The sequence below is a fragment of the Hermetia illucens genome, chromosome 3 (genome assembly GCF_905115235.1).
Source record: "Hermetia illucens chromosome 3, iHerIll2.2.curated.20191125, whole genome shotgun sequence".
NCBI classification, from domain to species: domain Eukaryota; kingdom Metazoa; phylum Arthropoda; class Insecta; order Diptera; family Stratiomyidae; genus Hermetia; species Hermetia illucens.
In genome coordinates, this window is record NC_051851.1 from 54,204,699 (window position 1) to 54,219,795 (window position 15,097).

Sequence of the window (15,097 nt, forward strand, 5' to 3'; positions counted from 1 at the left end):
CCGCTGAGATTCGGGACGAATTCCAAAGAGCGTAGATAGAATTTTCGGAAATGGATCCTTTGCATAGACCAAGTATTCCCAGGCTCTATCAAGAAGGGTCAGAAGATTCGCTTTCGCATTATTGGTTTAAATGACCAAAGAGATCCACCATGGAAAATTCGTCTGGAATGTCAGCGAAACTCACTAAGGCCGGATATTGTAATGGCAACAGACGGGTGAGAAATAAAGTACAGATGGTTTACCGGAACTATGCCATCCCCAGTAAAACACCGATAGTTGAAATTCTCGGCACACTAAAGCAAGAACTTTCTGTCGCTTGTAGTCGGTTACGACGGTATGGCGAAAGTCACTCCAGCCGTGTTCAGAATGCAACGTACGCGGGGAACCAACGGAATTTTTCAGATTATTCAACGAATCCCAATAGATCGTCCGTACAGTTCAGTTTTCGGTAACGGAAGCCAGAGAATATCGGGATGGACTTTGGGAGTTACTCGCCCAGCATACTGAGTGGATTACCGCCAAAGGCCAGTGGCATGGCGGCACTTCGCCTGGCATGAATTTCGCGGATGTTACTGAAGAGAAGGTCGACGAGCCATAAACGGCTCGAAGGGTACTGGTCTGGATCGGTATAAAAAATTTATTCACATTGCATAAATCAGTTCATGAGTCGGCCAGAGGACTTTCCATCCTTCCTCTTTGCGGGAATTCCCTACCTTGTCTCTAAAAGCAACACGGTATAGGACTACACAAACAGAAGAGAAGCAGAAAGACTGCCGAGTTGGTTCAAGAGGTTGCAAAGAGCAACTAATTATCGGCCAAAGAAATCTCTTTAGTTATCTTATCAATTATGCCAAAGCTTTTGACAGCATTCTGCATCCCCTAGTTAATCGACGTGCTACGTCTGCATCGCATTGATCCCAAAATAATAAAGTTTTTGTCGACAGTCATGTAAGGGTGGCATACCACCTTATCAATGCATTCATCTGAGAGATGATTTGTCGAGTCCTCCTTGGTTTTGCACTGCACTGAACCTCTTTTCATGACTACTGAATGATGTTAGAGAGTATGGTTTGCAACAAATATGGCCTACGTGTTAAGTGAGAGGTGACACTTAGTTGACATCAAACTGTATGCTGGTACTGATAACCGCTTTCTACAAATTCCGCGAATTCTGCAAGTTGATGATTTGAAAAATGCTCTGCTGTGACATGTAAAGCTGTATCCCTTCACTGGCTTATGCATTCGGAATATTGCCGTGGACGAATAGCGATCTGGAAAACATCACGGGGCGGATATGGACTACTATGTCCAAATTCCGAGTGTATCACCCCAATCCTGCTGTGGAGCGAATGAACCTCGCTTGTGACATTAGAGGTAGGGGCTTGTGACATTGAAGGAACGTTCAAGGCGGCGTGGTTGCCACCCGAGCTTAGAGCGGGTAGAAAACGAATGGGACAGAATGTGTCGTTTGACGTTAGAGAAGTTGGACCATTTTATTTCTGACTGCGCTGTTATGGCACCGGTCCAATACACGAACAGACATAATGCTGAATGTAAGGTGATCCATCTAAAGCTTGCATACAAGCATGGCTGATCACGGAAACATGTCCGATTTACTGATATGATATCCGTGGAAAAGAAGGTGAACTATGAACCACTAGTTTGGGAAATTAAAGAAATTTGGCGTTTCGAACAGGTGGTTGTAGTTGTCATAATATTGTCGGTTGTACTTAAATACCTCACGGCGTCCCTTCATATCCTGGGACTTTCCCATAGTCTGGTGCACACATGTTCGATGTTGCGGGAAGTACTCGACGGATTCTCCCACTAACCTACCACCTGGCACTAGCACCAGCGCCCTTTTGTCTTTTAAATCGTTAGGATCGTCCGAGTCTAAATTGTTGGCACTTAGTGCTACGACTGGACGAAGAGAAAACTTGCCATTTAAGTTTTCTCTTCGTCCAAACCATGCTGAGCCTAATTCGTATTCCAAGTAAAGTCTGATTTTTCACAACTCAAATTAGTCCTGTGATAACGAGCATAAATACGCCACCTTCCGAGACAGTCAGCATATGTAAAAGCGCAACAGTCCACTTGATTAAACGACGGCAGAACAGGCCTGATCCACGAAAACATCTCAGTTGAAATCGGGAGGATGGACGCACCAGATCTTTCGCATGCTATAGTTCAATGAAACGACTGTGCTCCGTCGACAATAGGATGGAATCCGCTCCTCCTCCTTTTTAATGCTGCAGCTAGCAATCACTTTGGATTATTTCACTACGATGAGACGATGGTCAGCGGTGGATAATGGAAACGTGCGTCTTACTTTTCCGGATGATTCAGGTTGATTTTCATTATAATCGTACGAACGGGGAAAAATATTCCAACATTTGAAAAACTCACTCAAGACACTGGAATATGTGAGATTAACAAAAAAAGTTAATATAGCAGACAAAGGTTGAATTTCTCATTTACGTACGAATCTCTCGATTAGTAAATTGCGACTGTTCTTGGTCGGGCATGCTACTTCTCACAATTTCTTTATCCTTTCAAACTCGACCCCCTCCGGTGATGAACAGTCTAGACCCTGCTAATTGGTTACCCAAAACTTAAACTTCAAATTACATTTCGTTGAGATCATAGCAAAACTCCCCCCCATTTTTCCCAGCTTGTATGCCCCGAACAGGCATCATTTGTTTGCATCTCGCCTCATCCAGTAGCAAACGTTGAGATTGCTCCGGTTAATATGCAGCATGAACAACTATTTACAAGTAAAAGGTCAACGATTATTTGCAATTTATTTGGTGAAATTTGAAATATTTAAATGAAAATGGAATTTAGAGTTTTGAGAATAGTTACAAGGTTGTAATATATATATTCCTAGAGAACAATGTTCATAGAATACAGTTGATGGGACAAAGTTCACAAGTTTGAGTGGCATTTGATGAGACTATGTTTTAGTTATAATAAATTTACGGTAGTGAGACAGTGACACTTTGAAAAGTATAGCCAAGTATTGTTATGGAAAGGAAGACGTGGTCATGTTTAATTTGCTATCCATTTCCACTTCAATGGCAGTTTCTCCTAATCCCATTGCTGATAATAAATTATACTGTTGGCTATTTAGTCCTTATTTCGTTGGTACTAACGAGATTCGCAATTAAGTACATCTAGGAACAAATCGGTGAGAAGCTGAGTCAGACAAGGAAGGGGAAATCATTGACAAAGTCACTGGTTCCAATCTTATCTAAAAGTCCAGAAGCAAATTCAATCCATACCCTATCAAAGGCAATATTGGCCCAAAGCTGGACAAGAGAACTAAAAAGTCCAGCATTTGACTGAAAGTATTTAATTGAAACTGTTTGATTGGAAATAATAAAAATCTAGAATTTCTAAAACTGGCGAACTTTTCGATAAATCACTAAAACAAGATTAACGAAAAGGATGTTTCATAACTTCGGCCCGCACTGTAAAAGACACTTAAAAGTTAAAAATTGTCCTTCGCAAAATGCATAAAATTGTTACATAAATCGTTCCGAATTTCAGATATCCATTATTAGTAAGATGGAGATAAACCTTCATAAATGTGTATGAATGACAGAAAGTATGAAAAAAGAAGCGATAATACCATACGGCTATTAAACGTACTTTAAACGTTACTCCATAGGATGAACCAAAGATAAAAAAATCATTAATGGAAATGAAATAATAACCTACTGTAAATTTACTCGAAATAACGCAGAGAGACAAAAACTTTGACTCATATTCAATGCTGGTAAAAAATTGCAACTTAAAATCTTTGAAAGTAAAGTTACAGGGAAATTCCGAATTTTCTAGAAAAAAAAGTTATTACTTTGCTCCAACAGTTTCTTGCACAATAGGGCTCACGACTTCTACCAGGGGATTCTGTATAAATGTACCAACACCATCGTTTTCTTCTACGGATTTCGCCTAATCAAAATATATTTCCAGCTTCTGTTAAATGTGATGTTTTCACTGTCAACATTGGCTTTTTCCCGGTGAGTATATCGATGTAAAGATCCTACCAGCGCAGAAGAGACTTATCTTACGTTGCGTCGCATCTTCCAAAAGAGCAGCTTATTGGCAATGAGTAGCCTGGTCTTGGTTGCTTTCTTTCTACCAACTCACAAATTCCTATTTGCAGCATATATTCAACTAAATATGTACTTATTTTGGACCTAAATTAAGCCAAACGGGAGTATAATATGTTTCTTTTTATCGACAGAAATGAGATTAGCCCGCATTTTTTTGATATAGCCATCAATTGAACTATTATAGATTTCTGTTTTCTTCTTCATAGAGCAGTTATTTACCTTTCTATGTGCATCATCCAATCCAGCCCCTGGATATATATACATATATATTCAGAGCACTGCAGTGAGAACTCATAAACTAATTCGCTTAGGTCTACGGGGAAATACCAGATGTTAGAAGCACAGAACATTGGGAAAAATTATAGGAGATCTGAATCCAGTCTTTGTAATGCCTTCTGATTCTTGCACCCCGATACATCTGTTTGGTAGAAAATAAGAAGTTATCGTGAAACGCACAAGGAACTAGGAAGAGCCAGAACATTGCGTAGCAGAATATACTTAAGTCTTCTACACCGATGGCTCAAAAGCGGAACAGGGTTCTGGAAAAGGAATATATTTTTCAACTAAAAATGAGACATGGGCTTTTCCCTTAGACCGATATGAAATGATTTTTCAGACTGAGGTGTATGCAGTCTTAAGGACAGTAACCTTAGTGATCAACAAATAGTTAAAGGACAGATTCAGGAATGTAAAAACCGGTGGAATTACTTTGGGTACCTGGTCACTGAGGTGTCGACGGAAACGGAATCTCGAGTGCCTTACAAAAAGAGGGTTCAGTTTCCGTAATGCCGGGACCAAAATCACAAATTGAGGGGTCAGTAACATTGGCTAATGTTGCTACCAAAAATCGGGAACCAGTTTCTTATAAAGACAAGGAGCAGGGTCCAAATGCCACACACCAAACTTTTTCTGTCAGAACCAAACAAACATACTGCAAAGTTTATCCTGTCGGAAAGCAAGGAAACTCATAGAAGTATTGTGGGTATTCTTCTAACTCACGCGTCTTTGCGACAGGTGCAGTCCTTCCATCGACTTTTCCAGAGACAATTTAAAAAGAAAATGCATCTTCTTATACTTAATATTTCCCTCTTTTCTTCCATTTTTAACACCCCTTACCTTTCTCAATATACTTCTCCTAATTTCCTTTTCCCTTCCTCAACATGCATTTACATCAAACATTTAAAATTTACAAAAAAAAATCAATCATTTCATTTTATTTATAAAAACCTACCACCTGTTACCTCTTCCTAAAATTCTAAAACTTATTTATATATGATGACCGGTCAAAAGGGAACATTGACCATGCATTTAAACTTGACCGGTTCATTTCTTTCGAAATGCATGCCTTACGGTTGGTCTGGTTAAGCCAATTGGAATTGAATTTTTTGCATGGAAATTAGCATGACCGAGACCGGCTGATTGACTGACAGCGGAACGACTGAATAGGCTCTCGAGGCCGCGGGGCAAACACAATCCGCAAAGTCATCACATTAGATCATCGGCAATCCCCATAGTCATTACAAATTGCACCCAACGTGGCGCCTAGCATTTCCTACATTCAAAGCTAAACATTCGCTTTGATTCGAATACTTGAATCAGTGAAAGATACCCTATCCTGACTCACAACATCGTTGGGATAGAGAAACAATAGCTCCTCAACATTTTCACCGGCTAAGCTCCACTTACACTGGATTTCATCTTTCAAGTCTTAGGTTACACACCTTTTTTCCCAAAAGCAAGTGTTCCTCAGCCTCACTTTTCCTTCCCACCTTGTAGAGTAGATTTTCTTGTTCTATCCTCGGTAGTATACCACAAGAGCTGGTCGCTTATTGTGGTTGTCTTTAATACTTAGCGTCTCGTAGGGGATTCCGAGCTTCTTAGTAGTGCCTTTCCCTACCTCTATGTGAAACGACTATCTCCTTGTTCTGAATTGAAACAAGTCGGGAAACCGGAAGCTGGACGCTTCAGGTACGAAAGGTTTTGTGTAATTCTTAGTACGTAGTACGTAATATATCCATATATTATGTGAGAGTATCCACTTTCGGGTGATATTGACATTCATAGTCTTCAATTTTCAAAGAAGCAACAAATTTGAGGTATTATAACTTTGTTAGTAATAGTGTGATTTCCACCAAACTTGGTAAGATCATGCTCTATATTATAGCCTATATCACTACAAAATTTCATGGTACTAGAATGAATTTAAGGGGGGTTTCCAACCAATTACAAAAAATTGTAGTAATATACTATTATTAACTTTATTTAAACAGATATCGGCATGGAAGGTATTTCGGAGCCCAGGCACCATATAGTGGCAGCTTCCTGATTTTTTTCAGATTTTTCGGTTTGGTAGTTTCTGAGAATGGCCCCCTTAAAGAAGTGATCACTTTCAACCCCCCGCGCTCCCCACCATTCCAACGAATGTCAAAACTAAGATCGGCTTTGGAAAGTACTAATTGAGGCCTTTAATTTGATACCCCACATGACTATATTTGATAAAAAAAAATTTTACACCCCCCTTTTGCATGTATGGGGACCCCCCCTTAAATTCGACGTAAAAGGATGTAATTCACTGTATGCGTGAGCGTTCACAGTTCCCACCTTTCTACCAAATTTGGTGTCAATCGCCATAACCGTCTCCGAGAAAAATGCGTGTGACGGACAGACAGACAGACAGACAGACAGACAGACAGACAGACGGACGGACAGACAGACAGACAGACAGACAGTAAACCGATTTTAATAAGGTTTTGTGTTTACACAAAACCTTAAAAATGTGAAAGTAGGAAAATGCGCTAATCTCATCACCACTGAAATACTGCTATAGAGAAAAAACCTAATAGTAAACAAGTCGGGAAACCGGAAGCTGGGCGCTTCAGGTACGAAAGGTTTTGTGTATTTCTTTGCACGTAGCAGGTAATATATGCATATATTATGTGAGAATATCCACTTTCGGATGACATTGACATTCATAGTCTTGAATTTACAAGGAAGTGACAACTTTGACGTATTATAACTTTGTTAGTAATAGTGGCATTTCGACCAAACTTGGTGAGATCGTGCTTTATGTTATACCCTATATTATGCGAAATTTCATGTTACTAACATGAACTTAAGGGGGGTTTTGCAGCCAATTACTAAAAATTATAGTAATATACTATTATTAACTTTATTTGTACAGATATCAGTATGGAAGGTATTTCGGAGCCTAGGCACCATATAGTGGCAGCACCCTGATTTTTTTCAGATTTTTCAGTTTGTTAGTTTCTGAGAATGGCCCCCTTAAAGGAATGGTCACTTTCAACCCCCCGCACTCCCCACCTTTCTAACAAATGTCAAAACTTAGACCGGCTTCGAAAAGTACTAATCGAGACCTTTAATTTGATACCCCACATGAATATATTTGATGAAAAAAAAATGTACACCCCCCTTTTGCATGTATGGGAACCCCCCCTTAAATTCAACGTAAAAGGATGTAACTCACTGTATGCGTGAGCGTTCACAGTTCCCACCTTTCTACCAAATTTGGTGTCAATCGCTGTAACCGTTTCCGAGAAAAATGCGTGTGACGGACAGACAGACAGACAGACAGACGGACAGACAGACAGACAGACAGACGGTGAACCGATTTTAATAAGGTTTTGTGTTTACACAAAACCTTAAAAAAACACAATTGAAAACTAAATACAACATTTTTTCATAGAAACCATCTTCGAATACACATATTTAGTTTAGATAGCACTCCAAAAAGACAATGGAATTGACTGAATTGAATTTATATTATGAAATGTCATTCAACAAATCAGTCAGCCTCGAATGGTTTCATCCATTACCTCGCAAACAGCAGCAACCCTTTGAAAGTAGACTTTCTCAGAAGTTATTTTCCAGTCTGATGGTTTGCTGTTCACCGCCTTGTTGGTTTCTTTTGCTGATTTTGGTTAACAATTGCAATCTTGATTGGGGTCTTTGAAATCGACGTAGAGTAGGTAATGTCCCGACTATCGCGGTGACCCACAGAGCACAGCTCAAAGGAGCCATTCAAGGTACGACCTAAATTCTGCAGATGATATAATATTTTTCACTTATAGAAACGCTAACTATGAACAACTTGCCAAATTTGGAATAATCACCTCTGCGACTCAGTTTGAAGAACACAAAAGTACTAACAGTAACCTACCAAAAAATGCACTGTTCCGTTTCTCATATCGGTTCGTTTTTTGCAATCGGCACATTAACGAGCCGCAGAGTTGCTCGCCCTATCGCCCTCTATAGTTCTTAGTGCTGAGCAACTATAAAAGACAATGAACAACGACTCGCGATAATAGAGACGAAAATGTTGCATTAGACCAGTAGCGTAACACGCCATGCTCACATCCGAAATAAGGATATCCACCATCGATACGGAATTGTACAGACCGTCGAAATGTTGTAAGAGAGGCATCCATGATGGTAATCGACATGTAGTTCGTGCTGACGAGAATTTGCTAGCCAAGACTGGTCTCAACCCCAAAGTCAATAGGAAACGACCAAGAGGCGGCCGAAATGACGATGGACGAACCAGCGTACCAGGATGGTAATTTGAAGGCCTCTCGACTTCATCCAGATCAAGCCCATGACCGAGGAAAATGGTGCAAGAAAGAGGAGCGACCCGCTTCTGAACCGCACAAAGACTGAACAAGAGGATGCGACCATTCCTGAATTGTGGAGAAAGGGGGTAGGCGATTTCCTGGTTAATCTCCTTCGCTGGGTTATGTTCAAAATTTGGACAAAAAATAAACTACCTAATGACAGTGTCAAGAGCGTAATTTGTTCATAAAAAGAGGCTCAAACCGGTTGTAATAACTGCATAGGCGTTTGATGAGGAGAACAATATTCATAGCGCAAACGAGAAAACAAACCCTAATATATCAAAGCCTCACTAACGGCGAGTTCAACTTGGAACATTTGTCTACTTTGGCATAAACCTGACAAAGAATCTTAGTTAGTGGACAGTAGGGGCGAAAACGATGGCAATTAAGGCTAACCATTCCCCTCTCATAATAACGATGAGTCGAAAAGTTCACAGAAAAATAGTCACCGAACTTGCAGGAGCTTAACTGAACCTGCGTTACCCAATGGTTGTGAAGCACCGATTTTAACACAAGCATCGAGGAAATCTATTGATACGTTCAAACTTGAAAACCTACGACGAATTATTGAATTTGTGAAATACAGAAACAACTAAAGGGTGAGAGTTTAACGTTATCACCTCTCATGTAAACATAAGCCCAGAGTTGTCTTCGAACACGAATTGGTAGCTTAGGTGTAACAATAACCATCATGAAACTCCGGCAAGGCAGAGAATTAACAGCTTGGCCGAAAAAAACTCCTCTGAAATGCTCCGGGACCCCATATTCTGGGCGGACCACCCCAGTTGTCATGGTACTATATAGCTTCCGATGAAACTTTCTGCCGCTTAACTTGAATCAACCCAGCAGAGAGGGCTGCAGTCAAGTTATCCACCAAAGGCACACCGATAAACGCGGAACCAATTTTTAACCACTACTGCTAAAGCATAATCGAGAAACTCCATCCGTCGTTAGGGAACGGCAAACGGATAACCAGTTCATCCTGGCATGCCAAAAAAAGAGGAAACAACACTCAACAGTACTGGCATGACGACTGTACAAACCCTGTTCAAACTCATGTCGTATATTCCTCTCAAGAAGAATGAGAGATCCTCCATGTACTCGATCCGTTCTACAACCATCTACCATCACATTCCAAGTAAAGAGACCTGCAATGAATTCCTCCAGACAATCCCGTAAACATACACACAATTAATAGATATAATTCTTGGGAACCACACGAAAGACTAATTTAACTACCGGTCGAAGGATAATATAGGCCCCAGGGCACAAAATGAATTGGTGCCCACGATGAAGCATAAAACCTGGGAAACGCCTGCTGAACCAATACCAACAGCTCTACTACCCAACCTCCACCTACATATGTCTTCTTCCTTAATGAAAAACCACAGATGGAAAAAGGTTAAGGTAAGCTTCCTGCGCCCAGAAACTCCACAAATTATACCGACTGGTCCTCCAGGATGCAGCTTGGATAGATTCGACGACCATACACAAACAAAAACCAAAGTTACGGAGCCATGAAAGAAGTCGCAAACTAAACCTGAAACGCACTAACAATTTGTGAATTTTCCCATGGTGTTCCGTGTACAGCCGATACGCTTTCCCAATATAAGGCTGATGTCTCAGCGTTACCTGAAATGTATAGGACAGGAGTCGGTTTCCTAGAAAGAACCACTATACCATACGCAAACGACTATGCACTCTGCACTTGGGAGGCAATTTTCAAACTGCAGGCCTCATTAATGTTTATGCCCCTACAGAGGATACTATAGAGTGGGACAAAAATACCTTCTACGAGGCAGTAGAACGAACCTTCGAAGTTTGGCTCAAGTATAATATCAAAATCATAGTTGGAGATTTTAATATCAGGGTATTGGGTTCTTAGCAAGAAAAACTGAGGACTTTTAGGCGCGTTCGAGAGAAGAATCCTTCGAAGAATTTTTGAACCTGGACGATTCCATAGGGTATGTAACCACGAAATTTATGAACGATACCACGACGGTCTGGTATTTGATAAAATCCGGTTCAATAGGTTACGCTGGGCGGGTCACCTAATCTGCATGGGTGAGGATGATCCAGCCCAGAAGGTCTATGATAGAAAAAAACAGGTTGTAGACCCTGTCTCAGATGGAGCGATGTCGTAGACCAGGATGTTTAAGGATATCAAATTGGTAGACCTCGGTGCAAAACCGGAATACCTGTATGTTTTCTTGAAGACAGGTCTAGTCCGGATACCGGTTATTGCACTTTATTCAGTTTTAAGATTATTATGTCTAATTTTATTATGATAACGCCCATAACCGAACCCAGATTTAAACTCGAGAGATAAATTTGGAATGCCAACAACCATATACCGCATTAACATACTTAAATAAAATCAATAAACATTACAAGTTTGTATGCAACAAGTCCTTACTGACTCGTTACGAATAAGTTGACACCTATGATACATAAGAGAAAAAAGATTTCCGTATAGTTTATATGTATGACTTATACAATGTTTCAGCTGCAAAAATTTCAATGTAAATGATACACTTGAATCATTAGGTTAAGACGAGTTGGTTCCCAAAATACTATATATATATAATAAAATAGATTTCAACCAAACGTAGGAAATTCTTCTTTCATTTTTTCTCGACGATTAACATTAGCTAATAAATTAGTCCACACCTCAACTATGATGAAACCTATATTACTTAACTAACCGATCACATTTGATTAGCCGGAAAACTAAGAGACCGATAAAACGCTTAATCGACGTCGTAATGGAAAAAAATCGGATAGGGATTCAGTTAATAAGCCCCATTAACCAAAAAGGAAAATAATGTAACCACCCTATACTAGCTACGGCACGAAGGAAGAAAGATACCACCCCGAGTAACAGTGAAAATGGAAAAAAATCAAGATGGAATCAAATCCGACCAGAAATTTATGATAAATATTAAAAGAAATGAACTAACTGGTGCTAAATTATCCACTATACTCCTCTATCAGACTCAGTAGAAAGTATCGGTGCAAGACAACACCCAACTAAAAGGAAATAAATTTCGATAGACAAGCTGCAGGCATCTCTTGATTACGCGCTTCATAATACATATAATAACTTAAGTTTCATTGACTGTAAACTAACTACAATTAATTCTATAAATAAAAGATCGAGCAATGCTAGCTTCAAGCACTCTCTAATTACAGCATAGATAGGATAAGGTACTGCAGTGACTAATATGTATATCGAGTTGCTGGCCTAAGTCTTTTGTATTTTGCTGGATAAGAGGAATTAAAATCTGCACCGGATAATGTTGAGAGGCGGAAGTTGAAAAGTGCATGTTATCAAATTTTAACTATTTTTGGTGTCCCCTTTGTTTATAGTTTGATAACATTTTTCGTTTTTATGTCACTTTCAAACGAGCTTTCATAACAATGAGTGCGGGTATCGGTTCATTCAGAAATAGCATTTTTCTGCTGAACTGAAAACCTAAAGCTTCGATAAACCATTTTCTGTAAAGTTAAACTTATTCATTCCCAATAAATGTGGAAACCACTGTATCTTCCTAAATTATTCCGCAACAGATTCAATATTATCAACAACTCACCTGCTGTACTTGTCATTTGCTGAGCTAAAGCATTCACGTCCAACTGAGGCTTCGTAGGTTTTGTAGGTGGACGTTTCGCTGCTGGTTGCACCGAGGTCGTTGAGATTTTGTCCGGCAACTTAGCTCCATAGATTATGTAAAAACTTAACAGTATTAAAAAACTAGATAACACTTTCAACTTCATCTTAAGTTGCTGCGATACTTGTCACACTGAAATCGATGTCTCATTAGCGTTACTATCAAGTTTATCTTAACCGTACACCGTTACATTTGCTGACCCTTTGGACAATGGGTGTCTGCAAATATGCACGCTGGGTTTGGACAATAAGTTAGCTGACCGAAACCAAGTCCAAGCGATAATACATTATATAATTCAACGTGCGGACTACCAGATCTTAAAGTAAGGTATTGGTCGCGAAGCTATTCGATTGAGACTAAACATATGTTGGAGGCACAAGCTCCAAGATTATAGTGGAAGGTGTTATAATACCCGCTACACGAAAGAGGTAGAGAAGGTGGTGGTTGGCTATGTTTTTTAGAGATATGATTTATTTTTTTAATAAGAGACGTGCATTGATAAGCATGCACTGGCACAGTTATTCTGAATTCACTTTTTATGGATAAATTGTTTTGGCCAAATATGTTGGCCAGTGAAAATTTGATATTTTGATTGCATATTTGTTTGTGTAAATGATGTAATGCACCTTTGAAGGTAAAATAGACTCGATATTGTTTAATGATTGTGCCATACATTATCAATGTAATACTAATAATATATATATATATTTCACATTGGTATATTACTGACTAAGCAATGAGTTCGGCCTGTAGAAGCTGTATATGCACTTGTTTTAAAAATCAGTTTAAATACTTTTTGTATCCTTTCACTCTTATATATGTGAGTCCAATGAAGTGATTAGCAAATACCAAAGTAGGCAGCATTCCGTAGTATATTGTCAATAGTTTTGAAAAGGACACAACATGAACAGTCAAAATCTCTGCGAATAAAGCCCATATTTGCATTAGATAATCACAAAATACTAAAATAGCGTTTCCGCGATGTAAAGTCTAAAATTTGAATCTTTGATTCTAATATGAAACAAGTCGGGAAACCGGAAGTTGGACGCTTCAGGTACGAAAGGTTTTGTGTATTACTTAGTACGTAGCACCTAATATATGCATATATTATGTGAGAATATCCACTTTCGGATGATATTGACATTCATAGTCTTGAATTTGCAAAGAAGCGACAACTTTGACGTATTATAACTTTGTTAGTAATAGTTCGATTTCTACCAAACTTGGTAACATTATGTTCTATATTATACCCTATGTTGTTCGTGGAGCTAGAATGAACTTAAGGGGGCTTTTGCAGCCAATTAGTAAAAATTATAGTAATATACTATTATTAACTTTGTTTGTACAGATATCAGTATGAAAGGTATTTCGGAGCCCAGGCACCATATAGTGGCAGCCTTCTGATTTTTTTCAGATTTTTCGGTTAAGTAGTTTCTGAGAATGGCCCTTTCACTTTCACTTTCACTTTCAACCCCCCGCACTCCCCACTTTTCCAACAGTACTAAAAGTACTAATCAAGACCTTTAATTTGATATCCCACATGGCTATAGTTGATGAAAAAAAATGTACACCCCCCTTTTGCATGTATGGGGACCCCCCCCCCCCTTAAATTCAGCGTAAAAGGATGTATTCGTGAGCGTTCACAGTTCCCACCCTTGTACCAAATTTGATGTCAATCGCTATAACCGTCTCCAAGAAAAACGCGTGTGACGGACAGACAGGCAGACAGACGGACAGACAGACTGACAGTAAACCGATTTTAATGAGGTTTTGTGAATGAACTACGATTTCGCTGCCGTATACCGCATCACGAAAGGATTTGGTCGCAAGTTTCTCGATGGTCCTGTGTGGGACATTAACGGTAGCCTTAATAGGTGGAGAAAAAATTTCACCACGTGCCTCACGTATAACATCTGGTGAATTTCCAGCTCTTGTAGATGAAATGGTTAGTGACCTTACCATGTAGATACGGACCGAAATCATTATCATCTCGGCCATCAAAGGGCTCATGCTGAGTAAGGCTGCTAGGCTTTACGAGCTCTCCGCTGAGCTGTTCATCGAAACTAGACCTGTTTCTGCAAAGCTGCTTTTTTCACCCATCCGTAAATCCTAGAAATCTAAGATCTTTCCCAGTGAGTAGAATAAAGGAATGAAGGTCTAGATTCCGAAAACGGCCACCTGTTTTGAGGGCGACAATTGGAGAGGTATTTGCCTGCTTGTTGTTTTCGCAAAGATAAAAGTTAAAATTATCCTATAACTTATTAACATCTTGAAAGTTTAATCGACAGAATCAATGAGAAATATGCCTGGAATGCTTTACCGAGAAGGGACATTCCGGGAAAACTAAAGGATATCATCAGGACTACATATGATAGTGCAAAACGTCACATGCGGCATCGAAGTAAAATTTCCGAGGAATACGAAGTTCAAAGCGAAGTCCGGCAAGATCGCATTCTTCCGCCGATAATATTCCTTCTATTTATTTGTGACGTTCTCCATGCTGCTTTTTCGTGAAAACACGGAAGACTTTAATAAACAACCACATCTTTCCTCAAATACCTCGACTGCGCTGATGATATCTGTCTACTCTCTCACCAAGTCATAAACGTTGTCCAAATGGCTCGGAAAAAGTGCGTAAGAGACCACAGCCGGACTGAAAATTAACACCAAAAAAACTAAC

The 15,097-nt window shown here is 39.5% G+C and overlaps 1 protein-coding gene across 3 annotated transcripts in view; it reads right to left on the reverse strand.

Moving 5' to 3' along the window:
• The window catches only part of LOC119651318, a 36,703-nt gene extending 23,917 nt beyond the window's left edge, over positions 1–12,786 (reverse strand). Inside the window, exons 1-2 of one of the 3 annotated variants that reach the window (XM_038054850.1) lie at positions 12,608–12,786; positions 12,340–12,549 (exon numbers count right to left, since the gene is read on the reverse strand). In XM_038054850.1, the coding sequence (XP_037910778.1) occupies positions 12,340–12,523 (184 nt within the window). In that variant the 5' untranslated portion in view covers positions 12,524–12,549; positions 12,608–12,786. Of the gene's footprint in view, positions 1–12,339 lie in introns of all 3 variants that reach the window. The other 2 variants (XM_038054849.1, XM_038054851.1) reach the window with 2 other exon arrangements.
• Positions 12,787–15,097: the final 2,311 nt, after the last annotated feature.